The sequence below is a fragment of the Miniopterus schreibersii genome, assembly GCF_964146895.1.
Source record: "Miniopterus schreibersii genome assembly, chromosome: 12".
NCBI classification, from domain to species: domain Eukaryota; kingdom Metazoa; phylum Chordata; class Mammalia; order Chiroptera; family Miniopteridae; genus Miniopterus; species Miniopterus schreibersii.
This window is the reverse complement of record NC_138112.1, coordinates 39,533,670-39,553,273: the sequence shown is the minus strand read 5'-3', so window position 1 is coordinate 39,553,273 and position 19,604 is coordinate 39,533,670. Positions and strand designations below refer to the sequence as shown.

The following is a 19,604-nucleotide window of genomic DNA, read 5'->3' as shown; positions in this document are numbered from 1 at the left end:
ATTTCAGGCGGAGGGAGCAGCCTGTGTGAAGGCCCCAAGGCAGGAAAGAGCTGGAGACACCGAAGGAGCTAAGAGAGAGGCTAGTGTAGCTGGAGTGTGATGAGCTTTTTCACATAAAGCCTCCTACATGTAAACAATGTCCTCTGGGTTGTGACATGTGGTGGCCTGGGCAGAGAGGTGAGGCTGACAGCTGAGAGAAGCAGACTGTGGCAACATCACACCGAGCCTTCACAGATCTGATAAGGAGCTTGCGGTGTGGCAACGGAAATTTTTTAAAAACTCAAGTAAGTGGTGCACTGGGATGACATGTTGTAATTACTCTAGGGGTAGCACAATTCTATTAAGATAGACTATTTTGTATTGGGAGCATTAGTTAGATAGAAACATTTGAAATTATCATTTTTGAAGTACTCGTTTAGTTCTTTCTTCAGATTTTCATAAACTGAGAGCTTCAAAAATGGAAGTTGCCTGAGACCTCTCTCAACCTCCATGAGACCTTGAAACTAGATATAAATGTGTATTTTCTCTGCTGAGATTTAATTATGAGAAACTGCTATGTCCATGGCATTCTTATATTTACTCTAAACACATGCATCATAGATGACATAGGAAATTTGAGAAGGTTTGAAAAACAGATTGGACTTTCATCGTGGGACATAAATCAAAGATTGGAGTAGATGGCCTGCCAAGGTTCCTTCTATTTTGAGCATCCAGGGAATTTCATATCTTTGGAATAGAGACCTTTAAAATGTCCTGGGAATAAAAAATTTTGACACCCCCCCCCCATTCCCAGGATATTAGGTCATTATACAAACATCCAAATTAAAAGAATTAACAAGGATTTTGCAAGGTTCTAATAGTAACTGAGCTAAGTAGAAAGACAATGCTAAGGTGTTTGATCTTGGAAGAACAACAGAAAGTCATCCTGACCAGAAACATTCTTAGAAGATGAAACAAAGCTCATTTTCAGGACATTCCAAAAGGCACTGGTGGGAGCCACACGTGTCTAAGCTGAAGAGGCCAGCGGAGGGTGACCTTTCTGATGGAAATGCTGTGACAGAGGCCATGCCAACTGCAATGACGGTGGGGATGCCCTCAACTGGGAGTCTAAGGCTTACGTGCTCTGGCCAAGGAGGTGTCCTGGGAATTTGGGGACAAGTGATAACAGCCACAGGAAGGAAGCAGTAAGAAAGTGACAGCCGTGGGGAGGTAAAGAACGTAGCGAGAAAGAAGAAAGAGGAAAGAGCAGCTGGCAGAGCAGACAGCTTACAGCCTCTCAGCAAGGACTACCTTCCCTCTCCCCAAACGGGATATCAAAAATTTTAGTTAAAAAAGGATATTAAAAACGCTTCAGAGCATGAAGGAAATTTCACTAATTTTTCCCACCTTGTTGGTAAAAATTCTTTGTGTGTGTGTTTATAACTAAACAGGATTCCTAGAGAATTACAAGACCATACACCATCCTTCTGGTAATACCATCAGCAAAGATATGTGTTTCCAGACAAAACTCATAAAACGAGGTCAGTAATAATTTAGATAAGAACGTTTTAAAATGCATAATGATGCAAATTATCAATATTAGGTCAAATGCAGATGAAAAAGAGTTAGTTTTCTTATGGTAGTTCAGAGAGAACTAAATTTATTTTGACCACCAGAAAAGATAACTTAATTGCATGACCCCCAAAACAAAAATAAATCCAAGTGTAAAATATATTTTACAGGAATAATTCCTTCTCTCTCCTCTTTTTATTTAATTTTCCCCTTCTATCTAAATTCCACAAATCAGCAGTGAAGATATCTATAGTTTTTATTTTTAAATAAAATATATTTTTGATATGTAGAGTACTTACACATTTTTCTAGACTAAATGCTGTGATAATTAGAGTGATGTGAATGCTATCAATTCATTAGAATGATGGCAGAGCCCTCAGATCTATAATCTAACAAAAAACCCAGCACTATCACTCTGTATTGATCAGAACAATTAACATGCAGAACAAGACCAAACAGGAGACAATTTCAGTGGAAACTCCCTTTGACAGGCTCCGTTACTGGGGTACTGAGAAGATTTTGTTGAAGCTGCACTGCTGCACGAACTCCACAGCAGCGTCAGAGAGCTCTAGTTATATTTAAGTGTTAAATCTGGAGAGAAATCCTAGTGATAAAGTCTGAGGATTTCTTCTAAATCAGAAAGCAAACAACCATCCCTTTCCTCGCAGAGGAACGGTTTAGGTTTAGCATTTTGATTCAGAATTGGCAATGATGCTAAAGTCGGTTTCTGAAAAAATTAAATTATAAACTGTCATATTCCATCCCACTTAATGTGAATGAGCACAGCCTCCAGGATAAACTCGATTAACATTAAAAAGGGGAAAATCTTATTGCTGTTTCTAGAGAACAAATAAAAAAGAATTTTTTAAAAAATACCTCCAAACTGTGCTCAGACTTTCCAAATAACAGCAGAAGCCTTTCCTCTGGCTGTCGCTCAAGCAAACATTCTCATTTTAAAGAAAACCGCTTCCCAAGTCTCTTTTCCTAAAGCCTCTTACTGAGAATAAATTTTGATATCCAATGATTCAGAGCTGGCTGTTTGACCTCAAAGCCACCTTTATGCAACATCTAAGTCTTGGGAGAAGCCCGTCTCCAGGATAATGGTGCTAATAAGAGCAACCCTGAGAGCAAAAGGACAGCCCAGGTTTTGGAGTATTTACCAGGTGTAGCCTGTGCAAAGCACATGATGCCCAAGCTATTGTTTCATTCTTAAAACCACCTATATGTCTGCTGTCACTCTTCCTCCTTGCAGAATAGGAAACGGAAACGTACTAAGGGGTCCAATATCACACGTGTAAGTGAAGCCAGTTCACTGGGCCCCAGAACCCTTGCTTTTATGACATTATATTATCCCTCCTCTGCTAAAGGGCACAAAGTATCCAGCCACAGAGAGAGAGGGGCCCAGGCCTGGGCACTCTGCAGGCCTTGCAAAGGCTAGAGATGGATAAAGACCCCGGCCACTGTGTGGAGTGTAGAGAGCCCGTGTGTGACAGCGAGGCTAGGTCAGAGGCACGGGAATAAACGCCACAGCACTGCAAGCAGTCAGATACTCAGGCTCTGGCGCTGACTGAACCAGGGTTCAAACCCTGACCTGGGTGCTTACCAGTCTGTGTCTTTGACAATCTCCTTGAATTAAGTTTCTTCTGTGAAATGAAAATGATAATAGGATCCATCTTACACAATGTTGAGCTATAATAAAATAGTGCAGATAAAGCTCTTAGACAGTGCCTGACACAGTAAGTCTCAGTAATGGTAACTGTTGTTACTATGGACTCAGCAGAGACTGTACAGAGCACAGGAGCCTCACGGAATGCAGGAGGCCCCGAGATGTCCCTTATTCATGTCTAAGACACTGAGTGGACATATGAAAGGTCACAGGCTCCTTGGCTACCCAATACCACTGCTGCCAAGAGAGGGAAGGGGCGGGTGGTCCCGGCCTTGCATCCAGAAGGGAAGGAGGCATTACTGACCGGGAAGAAGAGGTCGGCTCCGTGACTTGGCGCTTCACGCGGACGCCGTGGGCACAGTTGTCCTGGGCCCCCGGCTGGGTGGAGAGGGGGATGTCGGGGGAGGTGTGGCTGATCTTCATGGAGGAGTCAGGGCAGGGGCTGGGAGGGTCTAGGAAGCCCTCGCTGTTCTCCTGCTCGTTGGTCTCTGTGTCCGTGTAGTTAAGAGGCTCCTGGTTGTTGTCTTTGCTACCAGAGAACAGGCCTCGTTCTCGCCACGGAACCCAGCAGAGTTTCCAAGACACGAAAAGAGACACACCGAAGAGAGCGAGGCCACAGGCAGTGACCAAAAGGGTCAGCAGGCTCACTGAGATATCTGCAAAGAAGCAGAGGTTCAAGGTCAGTAGACTGTCAGCCCCCCCATGCACAGGGCAGGTAGAATGACCCTGCCATGCATCCATCCCTCAGCAGCGAGCTGAGGAAGGCCAGGCGGGGTGCCCCTGGATCACCTGACTCTGAGGCACAGACAGTGAGGACTGGGCCACAGTGCAGAGGCGGTAACACACAGGCTGTGTTAGAAACAAGGGAGCGGCTGCTACAGCAGGAGACGGTACATCCAGGGACTGGGGAGGCCCTGCAAGTTAACCATAACTGTATTGCTGTTCACACTATCCCACAGCAACACCAATCACTGATACTGGATGAGCAGGGTGGTTTCAACTGTCCTTAAAAATTCCCCTGTCACATCAGGGGAGGGGGGAGGCTGGATAAAAGAAGGTTTAGAGAGTAGCCAAAGAACATATATACCCAGCCCAAGGACACAGACAACAGAGGGTGAAGGCCAGGGGCTGGGTGGAGGTGGGCAGAGGGAGCGGGGGCAATGGGGACATCTGTAACAATGTCAACAATTAAAATAAATTCCTCTGTCACCTCAGAGAGCTGTATAGTATCACTTATGAATTATTTAAGTAATAACTTTTAAAACAACAAAAAAATGCTAGAGTGCTTTTTTTCTGTTTTTGATATTAACTTGTAAGGGTCTAAGCAAAATGTAGCTCAAGCCCTCTGAAGCCTCAGGAACACCCCCACCCCAGTGGCCAGGGTGCCCAGGACCAGGGACGGTGATCCCAGTTTGGATTTCCCCAGCAGCAGACCTGAGACAAGTATTCAAGGGCAAGTGGTTTGTTGAGATGAAGATAACACAGGTAGGGGGGTGGGGAAGTGTTCCAGGGAAGGAAGCCAGTGAAGGGGACTTTATCAAGCCAGTTACCACCGTGGGGGACGGGACAGTAAGCCTGCTGGGGAGGCTGCACACACCTGGGGTCTCCCCACCCCAGGGGCCAGAGACATGGGTTACTTATAACATCAACTCCCTTCAGTCACTGATTTGAGGGAAGCTGTCAAGGGGCATTTCCAACCTGCAGCATGGGTGGCAAAGTAAGCAGCAATGGCCAGGAAAATTCCACATTCAATAAACTCAAGGGCTGGCCTTAGGAGGTCAGGAGGCACGCGCTCAGGTGGTAAGGGGGAGGGGATATGGCAGGGCAACAACAGTGCGGGGACTCTGGCCCCATGGCCTCAGCTCGGGTCCATGGCAGTGCAGGGCCCCGTGGCTGAGCTTTTAACTTTCAGAACAAAGCCTAACCCTCTCCATGCTCCTGCCACATCTTCCAGTAGAGCCAAGGAAGCTGAGGTATCAACTCGAGCTCATTCCTGGCACTGTGGTGGCTGCAACCCCCTTCCTTTAAAGGACACCCCTGCTGCCCTTCCTGTGCTGCAAGGACTCTCCCCAGGTTATGCGTTTGCTGCCCATCAGTAATATTTGCACTGCTTTAGCTAAAGTTTTCTGAATATCCATACATGCCAGGCACTATGCTAGGCTTTGGAGATACAATGGTAAAGAAGAAAATTAGGAATTAGTTATTTAATATTCATAATTTTAACTATCACAGCACATTAGCAATCCATGATATGTGACAATTTGTATGTCTGCTTAGGTGTGCATGTGAACCTTGCCTGCAAGCCACTTACCTCCTGAGCCAAGCTGACCTCCTAGCACCCATGCGCTTTTCAACATGACTCCGAAGGTACCTTATGAAATGATGAATCAGTTTCTTCATGGAAAATTGCTCCTGACAGAAAGCCAGCTGCCAGGGCTGGTGATGGATGAATGTATCTCCTCTATGACTCCCAATCAATCTTTGCCCTGGTAGCGAAACAATATTACACCTCTGTTTGAAAACACTGGGGTTCCAACTTCAACATGGGTAACTGAGCTCAAATCTTTGCCACTTTTCTGTCTTCCAGGCCCATGGAAATGGGATAAGCAAACTACATACTGGAAAACAAGGATGGGTCCTATCAATCCACCAGTGAGCCAGTAACACTGAGGAATTTCTGGAACTGGTTTAAAGGAAAAGCCAGTTGGTGCTGGACACTGAACACAGGCACATGAAAACAGGACCAAGGGAAAAATAAAAAATGCACACCCAGCCCGGCGGGCGTGGCTCAGCGGTTGAGTGTCAACCTAGGATCCAGGCGATCGCGGTTCGATTCCCGGTCAGGGCACATGCCTGGGTTGTGGGCTTGATCAATGACTCTCTCATCATTGATGTTTCTCTCTCTCTCTCTCCCTCTCCTTTCCTCTCTCTGAAATCAATAAAGATATATTTTTTAAAAAACAACAACAAAAAACAAACAAAAAAATGCACACACAAAAACCGAGGTACAGAGTAACAAGGGCAGGGATGAGTAGGGAGTGGTCATTGGGGCAAAGTAAAGGGCACTAGAAATCACCCGTCACAGGGGCCTGACACGAGGGAGGGGAGCATGGCTGGGCCAGTTCCCACCTGGCACTGCCAGCTCACACAGTAGAGGGGAAAACGTGTTGGTGCCACTTCTACCATAGGTGGTAGTGCCGGGGGCACGGGGAAGGAGACCCCATCCCAGGTAATCAGGCTGCCATAGCAAACATCAACCCCTACTCCCTCCAATGAAACAAAATCAAAAACAGCTTCACGCCACAGTGAAATCCCTTCACATGTTCTGTAATCCAAAAGGAGGACTTGTGAGCAAGTCCCTTCCCTATATCCTCTTAATAACTCTAGCAGTGTCCTGACACAGGCACCAAAAGAAGACCACCAGCAATGGCTAGAGGAGGGGTACTCAGGGAGGCAGTGGGGTAGCTGTATTATAATTCACCCCAAATCCACTCTTTCCCACCACAGCACCCCCTCCCAGGGAAGAGCATAAACCCTGACGCCCTGATGTTTGTCTTGGCCATGGGACTTCCTCTAGTCAATGAAATATGAGTAGATATGGCCCATGCCACCTCACGCCACAGGACTCTTGGGCTCCCATTTTGTGCCGTGAGAAGGGAGGTGTCATGGGAGAGCTAATCTTCCAGCCGGGGTGCCTTTGTGGGACGGCTGTGGCACAGGCGCAAAATCCAGCATGAGGCGCAAACTGAAACCTGGCCCACAGATGGGACAGAGGCTGCTGCCGACCCACAGATTCACAAGCAACTAAGCAGTTGATGTTTTCGTCATGAAGATTTTGAAGGTGTTTGTTACCAAGGCAAGAAGTTGACTAATATATGTGACCCTATAATATATTGTCCAGGGTTGGGACACTTTTAAGAAACAAAAGAGGCGATATAAATAATCACACGGGACAAGAGACTTCACTAGGATTGTCCAAGGTAAAGCAGGTCATCTGGTCACCTTGGATTTAAGACTCCCACCTGAACTCTGAACTTACCAGCTTGGTACAGTCTGGCCCCTCAGGGTCTACTTGGCATAGAATACATGCTAAATAAATGAAAGTCTGGGCTTACATTTGTTAGAAATCACAGAGTCCTGACCCAGATCAAGAATGACTCCAGCTTGTTAGCTGACTCCCAGCTCATGCACCCCCCAAAACAGCTTGCTCACAAGTCCAGTCATGGGTGACCCAGGAGGGCAGAGAGCTTGTCTGTCTACCTCAGCATTGAATTCCAAGCATCTAAAAGAGTCCTGGCACATAGTAGGCATTCAGTAAATGTCTGATGAAGCCCACTGAGGAACCCTGTAACCACCTCCTGTGTTTACCATGAGTTGAAGTGTGGCCTGTAAACTCCAGGAGGTGCTAGTCACACTCATAGTCATAGATTTTTGTGCAAAGAGTTGCTACAGAAAGTTTCTGGCAAATGGCACGAGTGGCTTTTCCTTATTTACAGAAAGGCGCCCTGTGGGTTAGCAGTGGGCCAGGGAACACCTGCCGAGAGAAAGCACCGTGATCTACACAGCCACACCCACACCCACGAAGCGGCATCATCTGGACTTGTTTGCACACAGCTCAGGGGGCTCTCCACACAGTATGTTTGTACTTTCCTCTCATTTTTCAGAAAGAAGTGCTGAGAAGACTGTTATGGAGTCACTAAGGCCATACATACTACCTGCCTCATACCCCACAACCTCAGGAAAGGGAGAGGGAGAATCTGCTTAGTATCACAAATAGATTTATTTAGATCAGAAGTTCTTTCTTCAGTTAGGTGGTCGGTACATGGTCATTCGTTTTATTATAGATCTTTAAACTACATGTATTCACTATGTATACTTTTTCGCCTTCATGGTATATTTCATAATAAACACTGTAAAAATAGTGACATTAAAAATTATTTTTCTAAAGATAATTTTTGTAAAGAATAGGGAAAATAATTGTTCTAACTGGTCCTTTTGTCCAAGGCTCAAGAGGATAACCAGATGGAGATTCAGGGCTAAAAGGAGACAAATGGTAACTCAGTTCTGATCCAGATTGGGGAGGTGTTACTGCTTGGGGGCAACTGTGCATGAAACCACCGGAGATGCCATGAAATGCATCCTCCCAGGGGAGATGTGGCGTGGATGCCCTGCAATCAGCCTGGTTGTCAGGACCCTCTTCCACTGGCTATTAACCCTAACCATAGGACATAGTGTATTGCAGTAACATCCCCAGACTCCAGATATGACATACAGTGACACCTCTAACCCAGCAGACATCCCAGCTGGACACCTATAATTCTAAGGCATCCCTGCAAAGTAAACACTTACTTTGGAATGGCCAATATTATTGTCCAATGAGTGAAAAGCTTGCGCACCCATACACTGCAGATGGACAGGGGAACAGCAGTTTCCCCGCTAAACTGTGAAGGGCCAGAGGGAACACATAAACTAACAACCAAAGAAAAGTCAGGGGATAAATGGGGCAAATCAGCAACTTAAAAGGGACTAACCAAGCTGAGCCATTAGAATAAATGGCTCTTGACATAAAACAAATTAATGCAAGAGGCAAACTAATCCGTATACTCAGTGAGATGTTTAAAACAGGGGATCCAAGTGAGAAGTATGGCTCCAGCAGTAACTGCAGCAGATACCCCTGAGATCGCACCTGATCCAAGGAAAGGAGATTGTAGCCCTGGATTCCATAGCCAGCCACATTATCACAAGAGGAAAGCAAAGGCATTTTCAGCTCTCATGACTCAGAAGATATGCAATTACATGATTCAGCATCTAAAACACTACGCAATTAATCAACATTTCTCAGACAAAGAAAATGTGATCTAGAAATGTAAGGTTAAAGATTACTGTTAATTACTTTTCGATTTGATAATTGTATTGTGGTTATGTTGTATGGATACATATGGAAACATTCAACTATAATGTCTAGTTTTTGCTTCAAAATATACATGAAATAAGGTTGAACATGGGTTAATAATTTTTGAAACTGAGTAATGAGTATGTAGAGTTTATTACATTATTTTCTCTACTTTTCTCTATGTTTGACAATTTTCTAATGAAAAATAAAAAACTAAACATGTTTTGGTCAGGGAAAAATGTTGGTCTCTGACTTCAGTCTTAGTCTTATTTAATAGGTCTTGAGTGAGGACCCTTAACCTCCATTTTTAACAAGCACATCAGATTTCCGATCAATCTGATGCAGATGGTCCATAAATAACACTGCATAGACCTGATCCAGTAAATATACTTATACTGTGGTTCACAACATGAGACACTTCCCTAATCCTAAAACACTTGTGTCTTGGGGGTTTAATAAAGATGACACTGGGAAATTCAGTTCAGACCATCAGACATGGAGAGCTTGAGGATATCACATGGCGCCTTGCGGGGAGGTGGTAATGTGATCAGACAGAGGGGACAGGCAAGACCAGACGGCTCTGAGGAGGAGATGCTGGGTGTTTAGGAACCTGAGCCAATGTGGAAACACTGTATATCAAGAGAAGCCTTGGGGAGCTGATTCCCTCGGCAGCCAGCTCTCCCATTGACCACCAGGCCTCCATTTGAATACTTTATTTTCTGTATTTTTTTTAACTTAATACAATAAACATGTATTACTTTGCAATTTAAAATACATAATAATAACAACACAATTGTTGCATTAAAAATCACTGGAGTTATCCAGTGAGGGGGAACTCAGCTCCTTACACACCTCAACAGCCCAGAGGGCATCTTCTGAATGGTGACCCTGAGATACCTTGGATAAGAAGTGCGTAATAGATTTTAGGCTAAAGTGAGGTGCTTTGGTGTTGAAAAGACTGAACTTTAATTACACTGTAGGCACCATAGCCCAGCAGTCAGGAACACAGGTTCTAGACTCGCTCAGTCAGGTCTGCAGCCAACACCTGCTGCGCAACCTAAGAGCTCCGTATTTGTTTTCTCATAGTAACATTGGGATGATAACAGGGTTTACCTCTTGGGGTTGCAGTGAGTGCTTAGAAAGGTACTGGCACTCAATAAGTAAGTTTTGGGGGTTTTGTTTTTTGTTTTTTCATGAGGTGTCTCAGCATTCAGCCGCTCCATACCCAGACTTATTTTTATTGTCACAAAATTGTCATGTTGGTTAATAAATAGTGAGGCCTCCTGAATCTTAATGAAGTGAGCTGGCAGTGAGTGAATATCAGGCACCTAATAGGTGCTTATTGAGGGGAATTACTGAGAACAGGAAGGAGCTCCTTTTGAGCACCTGATATTAGCTAAACACTAAATCAGGGATTCAAAGTAAATAAAACTAGACCTTGCCCTCAAAAAACCACTACTCAAGAGAATTCCAGTAGGACTATTCATAATTTACAGAGTACTATTGGAACCCGGAGGTGGGTTTGAAGAAGGCTTCCCATAAAAGAGGAGCGAGCCAAGTCCTACTTATAACCACTTCTCTTATACAAAGACCAAACCCACATCAGATGGCCACGTGGTCAAAAGACAACATGAGGAGAAGAGGAAGGTAGGGCTTCTGTGTATGCTCACCCATGGTGCATACGACACAACTCGCTCAACTGTACCTGGAAGCCCCAGGAAAGAGCTCACATGTTCTAAGGGCTCTAGGACCAGCTTTGCCACCTTTTGTATTTTGTGACCTTGGGTAAGTCACTACCCCTCTAAGGTCTTCCTCCTCTGTTACAAGGGCCGGGACATGACTCTTACAGTTTGTGGCTCCTATGAATCTGCCAAATGACCTTGAGTTCAGAGCAATGTCTATATCTAAGGCTAAAGCCATTATAATAGTAATTCCTATTAACGATCACAAGTCAGTGGGCACTGTCCAATTGGAGACTGCGTTTTGGGACCATTCCTGCTTTTCATTCATGTAGCATACAGAAGGCTCTCTTAGCACTGGCTCATGGTGCCCATTGTAAGGATTAAGGGAGCATTAACCTGGGCCTGCAGGGACCATACCATTATTAAGGTACTGAGCCAGGTAAACAGAGCATTCTACCGCCTTAACTCTAAGAAACCCTTAGACTAGTAAGATGCATTCGAACACAGAAATTGGCAAATGGCATCAACTGCATTTTGCTGTGACTGACATACAGGGAGGAGCATCTTTAACAGGACTGTGTCTCAGACCCTTAGATCCCCTCCTCAAAAGTCTACCCCTGTGAACTAAGCAACTGGCCTAAAATTAGCAATGAGAGAACACCTTCTGTTGCACCTTCTATTTGCAAAGTGCAGCCTCATCAGTGTGACCAGCTCCTCTTCACACTGGCATCACCCCCTCTGCCTCCACCAGATGGGGCAGGGTCTGCAGAGGCTACACAGTGGCTGGAGCTGCAAACATTAAGAGCTGGGTTTTAGCTCTTGTGCCCGTAATCCCCGGCTTCCCAATCCTCACACACCAGAGCTCCTGCTGTCTGCATAACAGGAAGGCTCAGGAATTATCATCAGGTTTGCTATTGGATTTCCACTCTCTCTGTACTCATTCTCTGCCGAAATTATTTAATTGGAAAAAATCCACTTAAAATATTTTACCACCCACTGCAGTGTCCCTATAGGTGCGTGTGAAATCTACAGTGTTCTCTGTCATGGGATTCTGGCCTGTGCAACATTCAGAAGGGCCAGGGTTCTTGAAAAATAATAGAAAGTCTTATGCGCAGGGTTTCAGGCAAGGGGGGCTTTCTGCCTGAAAAGAACACCATGAAACAAAACTCACGAGCATGTGGGGACTGGGTACAGGCCAAAGATTTCAGCAACACTCCTTGGTGTGTGTGAGGGAAACGAGCTGGAGGGGGAGAGGAGCTGGTGACTGGAGACCCGGTGTCCAGCTCCATTACCTCCTGAGACCTTGGGCTGCCCACACCTCTCTGGGCCATTTCTCACCTCTAAAAATTAGGGGAGAGATTTCTCCTTGCCCGGCTCTTTGAAACTTAGGTACTTGCATATGTATAAAAGCCTGCCACCCTGCTTTCCTTGCAAGGCTTGAAGTTCTTTGGAAGCCGGTGGTGCTGCCTTGACCCAATAACTCCCACCTCCCAAAGGACCCCTTTCCAAACTCTGTCAGTCCCAGTTGTTTCCTAGGCAGATCTGATCTTGCTTTGATCCAATTAGTGTTTAAATCTCTCATCTACCCTGTGGAATAAGATCAAAAGGTTGCTGACAACCACCTTAGTGAACAAGCATTTAGAAAAATCTCGTAAAAAATATGTGTGATGTGAGGGTGGGGTCGCTTCTTCCCATTCCTGGCTCCCAGAAGATGACGGTTCAAATGCTTCCAGTCACTTTTCCTGCCTCTTACTTCTCCGTCTAGAGTGGGTGAGTGGGTTGCTAGAAAGCTCAGGGAGGTCCTACCTCTCCATTCCACTTGACACCTGTCCACCCGTGTGGGACACGGGGCAGTACTGGGAGGTCTGTTGTTGCTCTGGACCCCAGAAGTAGGCAGACCTTCTCTCTCGGTTCTTCCTCAGGCACAGCTGGGCGCCTGCACTCGGGGCCTCGACCCTTAAGCATAGGGCTGGCCGAGAGCAGTCCGGTGCAAGCGCCCTCGGGTAGCTGTGCCTATACAGGTGTGGGCAGAGGACTCCCAGGCTTCTAACAGCATCAAAAGAGTTACATGATGGGATCTTTTTTTTTCATAGCACAGCAGCTGGGCGAGAGACAGGATCTATGAGGAAATGGCCAGAGTCTGAGTACAGACTTGTTTTTTTAAATACGTGTGAGACACTCCCTAGAGTCTCCCGATAATTCTTGCCAGTACGTGAAGTCCTGGTGCGCCCGATGAGTTGTTGGGGGCAATGGGCCAATGAACGCTGAGGTTCTACCAAGGCATCATTAGAATTCTGTGATTCTAAAACAATATTGTCTCTTTCAGATTAGGAAATTTAAACATCCTACGCTCAAATAACTCAGCATTTTTATGTGATGTCCTTTATAAGACAGTCAAAGATCTTCCATCATCTGATTAACCATGGAACTATGTCCTAACATTTGGAAACAAGATGCATACTGTCTTCTGGTAGGGACCAATGTGTTGCACGTTCCCATTTAGCACTACAAATCCACTCTCCCTCCCTCCCCACTCCACTCTGAGCCTTGGAGGCTGACTCGCATGGACTATATCAAGCGGTTCCCTTGCCTTTGACTTCTGTTGAGTTCAGCCAATAGAAGGTCTCGGTGGGATATTAGAGGGAAGGAAAAGAATGAAGTGATGGTATTTATTCCCCCAGCTTTCTTCCTGCTGGGTCACCATGTTGCATATGTCCCTCTACTAAAAGTCACAGCTCCTTTTCCAGGATCTTTCAGGCCTATGGGTGGCCTATGGGTGGCCACGGTTCTCTGCTGTCACAAGCCCTGGAGTACTGTCCTGTCCCTTGCTGGTTTCCCTGAATCCTGACCATGCCTTTATAAAAAGTCCCTGTATTAAGCCCTCCTCAAATTACCTAGTTTGAGCAGGCTGCCTGTTTCCACTGAGCCTCAGATGGATCTGCTGAAGAATGAGTTTTGTATTCTGGGCCCTACCTCTCTCTAGTCACCTGCACCACCTCCGGGGACAGAAACTCCTCTCTGGGCCTGAGTTTTCTAATATATAAAATGAAATGGGATGAGATGAAAGGGCTCTTCCAGAGCACATATTCTTGAACTGAGAGAAATTTTCTATCTAAAATATCTTCTACAGCTTAGGATGGTGTCTGGCACACAGGAGACACTCAATGTTTGCTGAATGATAAAATTCTAAGCTAGGTATCATTTCCATTTTTATATCCACTAAAAAATATGTGCTTCAGGGAAAGGACCTGCCAAAGAAGCTGTGTTTTTAAGTCTATATAGAGAGAGCATTAGGATTACCTTTTCCTCATGACTAAAAAATGATACAATACTTCATGCTTCTTTGAACATTTGTCTCCGCAGAGGCAGTGCAGTGCAGTGGAAGGAACACCGGCTCCGGAGACAGTCGTTATTTATTGACTGAACTTCACAACACATTGAACTGAGCTGCCTTGAAGAAGATATTATGTTATTGGGGGAAGAGTGACCTATTCAGAGTGTGCCAGACAAACTAAATTTTCAGGAGACACCTTACAACTAGGTGATGTCTCCAGACAGTCATGTTTTATGGCCAGCACTAACCCTAGAAGTGCCTCTCCTGAGAAAGTTCCAAGCCGCAGAGAGGCGACTGCCGGCTCAAACTCCTCCCTATTTATTTTTCTCTGCTCTCTGGTGCAAACCCTGGCCCCTAACTAAAATTACAGACTCTCTTGCAACATAAAACCTCTAACTAGTTTGGACTTCTATACCTGAAGCCCTAGTGTGCCCGCAAATCATAGACCTTCCTATGCTAAATGCATGACCAGGCTGAGATGATTAGCAACTGATTAAAAGCATGGGTTCTTGTATCTTTGTATTTACCAAACAATTTTCTATGAATTATATGTTTTCAAGTCAACTTCCTTTCACTGAATACTTAATGGTGCCGAAATGAGCATGGTCTCTTCTAATTCCCTAATTTTCATCAGTAGTCATGCACAGAAACAGACCTTTACTCATCACTGGAATGATTAATAATAATACTGGTATATGACCAAGGAATGCAGCAATCATTCTAAAAAGCATTCATTATAAAGAAAAAATACTTCAGATTTTAATACAAATTACTCAACTCTAACTGAAAGATGCAAGGAATACTAATTCTTCTGAAAATTGCTCTCCGTAGGCCTGCCCCCTCGAGTCACAGAAATTCTTCATGACGGGCAGTAGACAGAGCTACAACTATGAGCAGGCACTGATGTTTTTTCCTAAGACATTTCTGCAATCCTCACTTCTCTTTAAACTGGGAAGGTTTTTGTTTTTTGTTTGTTCACTTTTTTAAAAATTGTGGTAAAAATCTACATAACATAAACTTACCATTTTAACCATTTTTAAGTGGGCACTTCAGTGACATTAAGTTTATTTGCATTGTGCACCCATCCTCACTATCCATCTCCAGGAAATTTCCATCAGCCCAATACTGAAACTCAATACCCACTAAACAGCGACTTCCCACTCCCTTCTCCCTCCCTGCCACCCCTATTCCTGGAAACCATTGCTCTACTTTTTGCCTTTGTGATAAACCAAGTAGCTGGCTTCATTTTGATGAAGGTTGGTCACTACATAGACTCTTCACCTCCCAAATGGCACAGGAAGAACTGGAGATGATTCCAGCCAAAGAGCACAGGCAGGCTGCTGCTTGGATGCTGAGTAAAGAGGAGTGTCTGGGGCACACCCCACGGGATGCTTTGGAGACTAAGGTGGAAAAAGGGGCTGCAATGGGTGTTTTACTAACATTCTCCAGATCTCCTGACCCTGGGTGGAAAAGCACTCTCCTGTGGATGCACTCATCAGCATCCTGAATCACTAGGGGAGGGAGCAGCATTGCCAGGGGACACTCTCTACCCACGCTGGCCTTGAGATAGGAAGTATTTCCTTAAAGACCAGCAGGAGTCATGAAGACTCCAAACAGCAACAGTACCAAGGCAGGGTTCTCACACTTAACGAGGTAGAAGACACAGAGGCTGGAGCACTATGGTAGATCAGGCAGGGGCCTACAAACAGCAGAGATGAGCACGCGGTCAAGGCCAGGAGAACAGGAGCAGCATCGGAGGAGAGAAAGAGCAAGGACGGCAAACGTGGGTATAGGGATGACCAACGCAGTGCGTAGGCGCTGCTGAAAGACAGCAAAGCTAAGGAAAGTGGCTCATTTTATGGGGGGTATTTTTATCCGCCATATTCCCCACGAGGGACTCATAGGAAAACACAAGAAGGGAAATGACGGGACCTTCCTATCCTTTGGCAGGTAAAGGCCAAGGATCCAGGAGGCCTAGGTATAGATACTAAAGCAGCCCATGAGTCGGTGATATTCAGGGAGCTATTTAGTTTACACAATAATAAAAGAAACAGAAATAAAAGGTATAGAAACTACTAAAAAGGATGAGACATTATTATCATAAAAACAAAAGAGAACTATGAAGCAAGGGAAGACTGATGAAGAGTTAGATTTTTAACAAATACATTTAAGTCCACAGCTTTCCTAAATATCAGTAATAGGCATTGCATCGTCCCTCTCAAACTGTTCTGCCAAAGTACTCCTAATGGTGTGCCACCCGCCCCGGAGTCTGGGATTCCTCCTAGGGTTTCCCAGGACTTTAAGAGTCACATACTTACCCCCCTGTGTTGACTCTGGGAGTCTATGTCAGAAGACCCTTGGTTAATCCTGCAAAATTAAGTCTAAGGAGTATCTTTGCCATTTGCCATTAATGTCTTGATGCTTCTTTCTACTGTGACCATATGGACTGCGATATGTCACCTAGAAAATATGGCACACCAAGGCTTTAAAAATTCCACTTCCATAAAATCTACAACAAGGAAATGGGATGAAAGCGTACAGTGTTTGACTGTCTTTATAACTTGAATCCTGCCTCAGGAATTTCTGGATGGTTTGCTGGTTTAAAATTTGTTAGAGACTAGAAGGGAGCCCCTATCTCAATGTTCCAAAAGGAGAGAGAAAAAGTTGCAATTAGATGTCATTACTATTGATCAAGTTAGGTTTAAAATAGGGATGTGGATTACCCCAAGAAGTGAAGCAATGACCCAGTTATGCGAAAGGTGCCTGACCTCCTTCTAAGCTAGAGTGACACAATTTCTGCTCAGATCATTGAATTAAGGATAGAGACCACAGCCATCAGTGAACTGAGAAGTCAACGTGGGTAATTACATGCAATTATGACTTAATGTCATCTTAAAAGAAGTGGCGTTTGTTAAAAACCCCGTCTGACTAGTGTTGGTCACTGAGTTCTAAACCTTACACTCATGAACTTAGAAAAAGAACCACTAATTTAACATGGGCATTGAAAGAAGAGAGAAGCCCACCTGATCTTTAGCCTCAAAATTTCTCTAAAACAGGGTCTAGGAACAGCTTGTGCTTTAGACTGATTGTTTGTCCCTGCCCCCCCAAATCATGTTATTTCCTAAAACCCAGTGTGATGATATCAGGAGGTGGGGCCTTTGGGAGGTGATTAGGTCATGAGGGTAGATCCCTCATGAATGAGACTAGTTCCCTTATTAAAGAGGCCCAAGAGAGTTCCTTCACCCTTTCCATCATGTGAGAACACAGAAAGAAGGCACCTTCTTTGAGGAACTGGGCCATCACATTACACCAAATCTGCTTGTACCTGAGTCTTAAAATTCTCAGCCTCCAGAACTGTGAGAAATAAATTTCTGTTGTTTATAAACCACTCAGTCTATGGTAGTTTGTTATAGCATCCCAAACAGACTAAGATAGCTTGGTCCCTTGGGGGGGTGGAATTATAAGTGAATGGCCTGAGTAAACTCATAATGAGTCATCTTTTTTGTTTCTCAATGCTCAAACTCCATAGTGAGAAGGGGGGAGGGTGTGGAATGATGTAAAGAGAAAAGACTATGAGAAATGAGAGGAGGGAACAAAAGATTCACTAAAGTATTCTGAGGTGAACTTTTGCCTTCGAAGATAGAACATATAGCAAAGAGACAAAAAGCAATAGAGAAGCTAGGAAACAGAGGATTAACCTAGGAGGCCCTCTGCAAAGAAATTCTCATAAAAATAACATTTCCCAGAGTGAAAGTCATAAGGTTTTTTATCGAATATCCCAGGAAATGCTGAGCAAGATGAATGAAAAGGGCATATACCCAAACACACTGCTATAAAATTTCAAAACCTAAGGCTAGAGAGAAAACCATAAAAGCAAGCTGCCTGCAGACTTCTTTTAAGCAATTCTATAGTGCAAGACAACCATGGAACAATACCTTTAAAATTCCAAGGGAAGATTATTTTCACTATAGAATGTATGCTCAGCCAAACCATCCATAAAAATGAGGGCAAAATAAAAGCATTTTTAGGTAAAGGGCTCACTATTTATATCCTATGTCCATTTCTTTTTTAAAAATACGTTTTTTATTGATTTTTTTTGAGAGACAGGAAGGGAAAGAGAGAGAGAGAAAAACATAGATTGACTGCCTCTTGCACATACCCTGATGGGGGATCGAGCCTGTAACCTGGGCATGTGCCCTGATCAGGAATCAAACCTGCAACCTTTCGATGCACAGTATGAGTCTCAACCAACTGAGCCACACTGGCCAGGGCTCTATGCCTATTTCTGAAAAATTTACTTGAAGATGTACTCCAGCTAAATGAAAAAGAAAAGAAATCCAAGTAAGAGAAAACTAATTTATTTATTAGGAAAACTAATAAACAATGTACCTAACCTCCAAGTGCAAGTGATATGGGTCCCAGGACATCACTCTGCATGAGAACATTTCTCTGTGGGATCAGGAACTCCTGGGAAGAATACTGTCAGGAAGAAAGTGGGTGCCCACTACCAAATGAATGATCAAGAGACTGCGTATTGCTTCTTTTTGTTTACAAAATATCCTAAGTATTTTATGATAGAAATTATAAAATAGTCTAAGAAACACAAAATGCCATAAAAGAAAGTAATGGCCAAGTATAAAGCCAATTAAAATATGAAAAGATTTTAATAACTGGACTTTGGATGCAAGGAACTGAATCTTGCAAGTGGTCTAAGATTGACAACATAAAACTGTGTTTCCTTTTCCCAGGATTCAATCATATTTCATGGCTCAGTAGTTACTAATTTTTACAAAATCACAGTGTTGTAATACAAATGATAACAGCTCCACCTTTTGATTGTCTAACAAGTGCCAGTGCTGTGATAAGCATCAGCTATGTGATAATTCATTGGTCATTATGAAAACCCTCCGATTACCACAACTTAACAGATGAGGAAACCTAAGGACAGAAAGGTGAAGTCTACTCTTAATCACTATACTCTCACATTAAAGCTGATAACGCTCTTAGCTATTGTGATTGGCATCAGTTAATTGAAAAAGTCAGTTAAAGGGAAAAAAATTACTCCCCCCTTAAACCTTAAATATTTTAACATGAATATTTTGACTTAAAATATTGATTCACCAATCCTTTGATACAGGGTAAAGTTCTTTCCTTTGAATATGGGTCCTCTGATTATAGCTTTGTGCTATCTTTCTTACATCAGAAATACCCATAATGCTGTGTGTGTGCAACTCAAGTCTGCTTAAAGTAGAATGAAAGGTTTAAGTTATCTGTGAAGCAGTGTGAGAGAAGAATCCTTCTAGATTATTACCACTGTTTCAGTCTTTCACAGTTGCTCCTCCACTTTCTAATTCAGCAACTTTTTAAAAAATAACTTACTTTTACTGAGTCTTAGCATTCAACTCAGTTTTCACAGAAACAATTCTCTTTTAGTACTCATATTTCATCTGCATATGTAATATTTAATTACGCAATTGA

The 19,604-nt window shown here is 43.9% G+C and overlaps 1 protein-coding gene across 1 annotated transcript in view; it reads right to left on the bottom strand.

Moving 5' to 3' along the window:
• Positions 1-19,604, bottom strand: part of SYT9 (synaptotagmin 9) — a 139,399-nt gene that overhangs the window by 94,228 nt on the left and 25,567 nt on the right. The window contains exon 2 of the mRNA XM_081152952.1: positions 3,522-3,873. Coding sequence (XP_081009078.1) covers positions 3,522-3,873 — 352 coding nt within the window. The remainder of the gene's footprint in view (positions 1-3,521; positions 3,874-19,604) is intronic.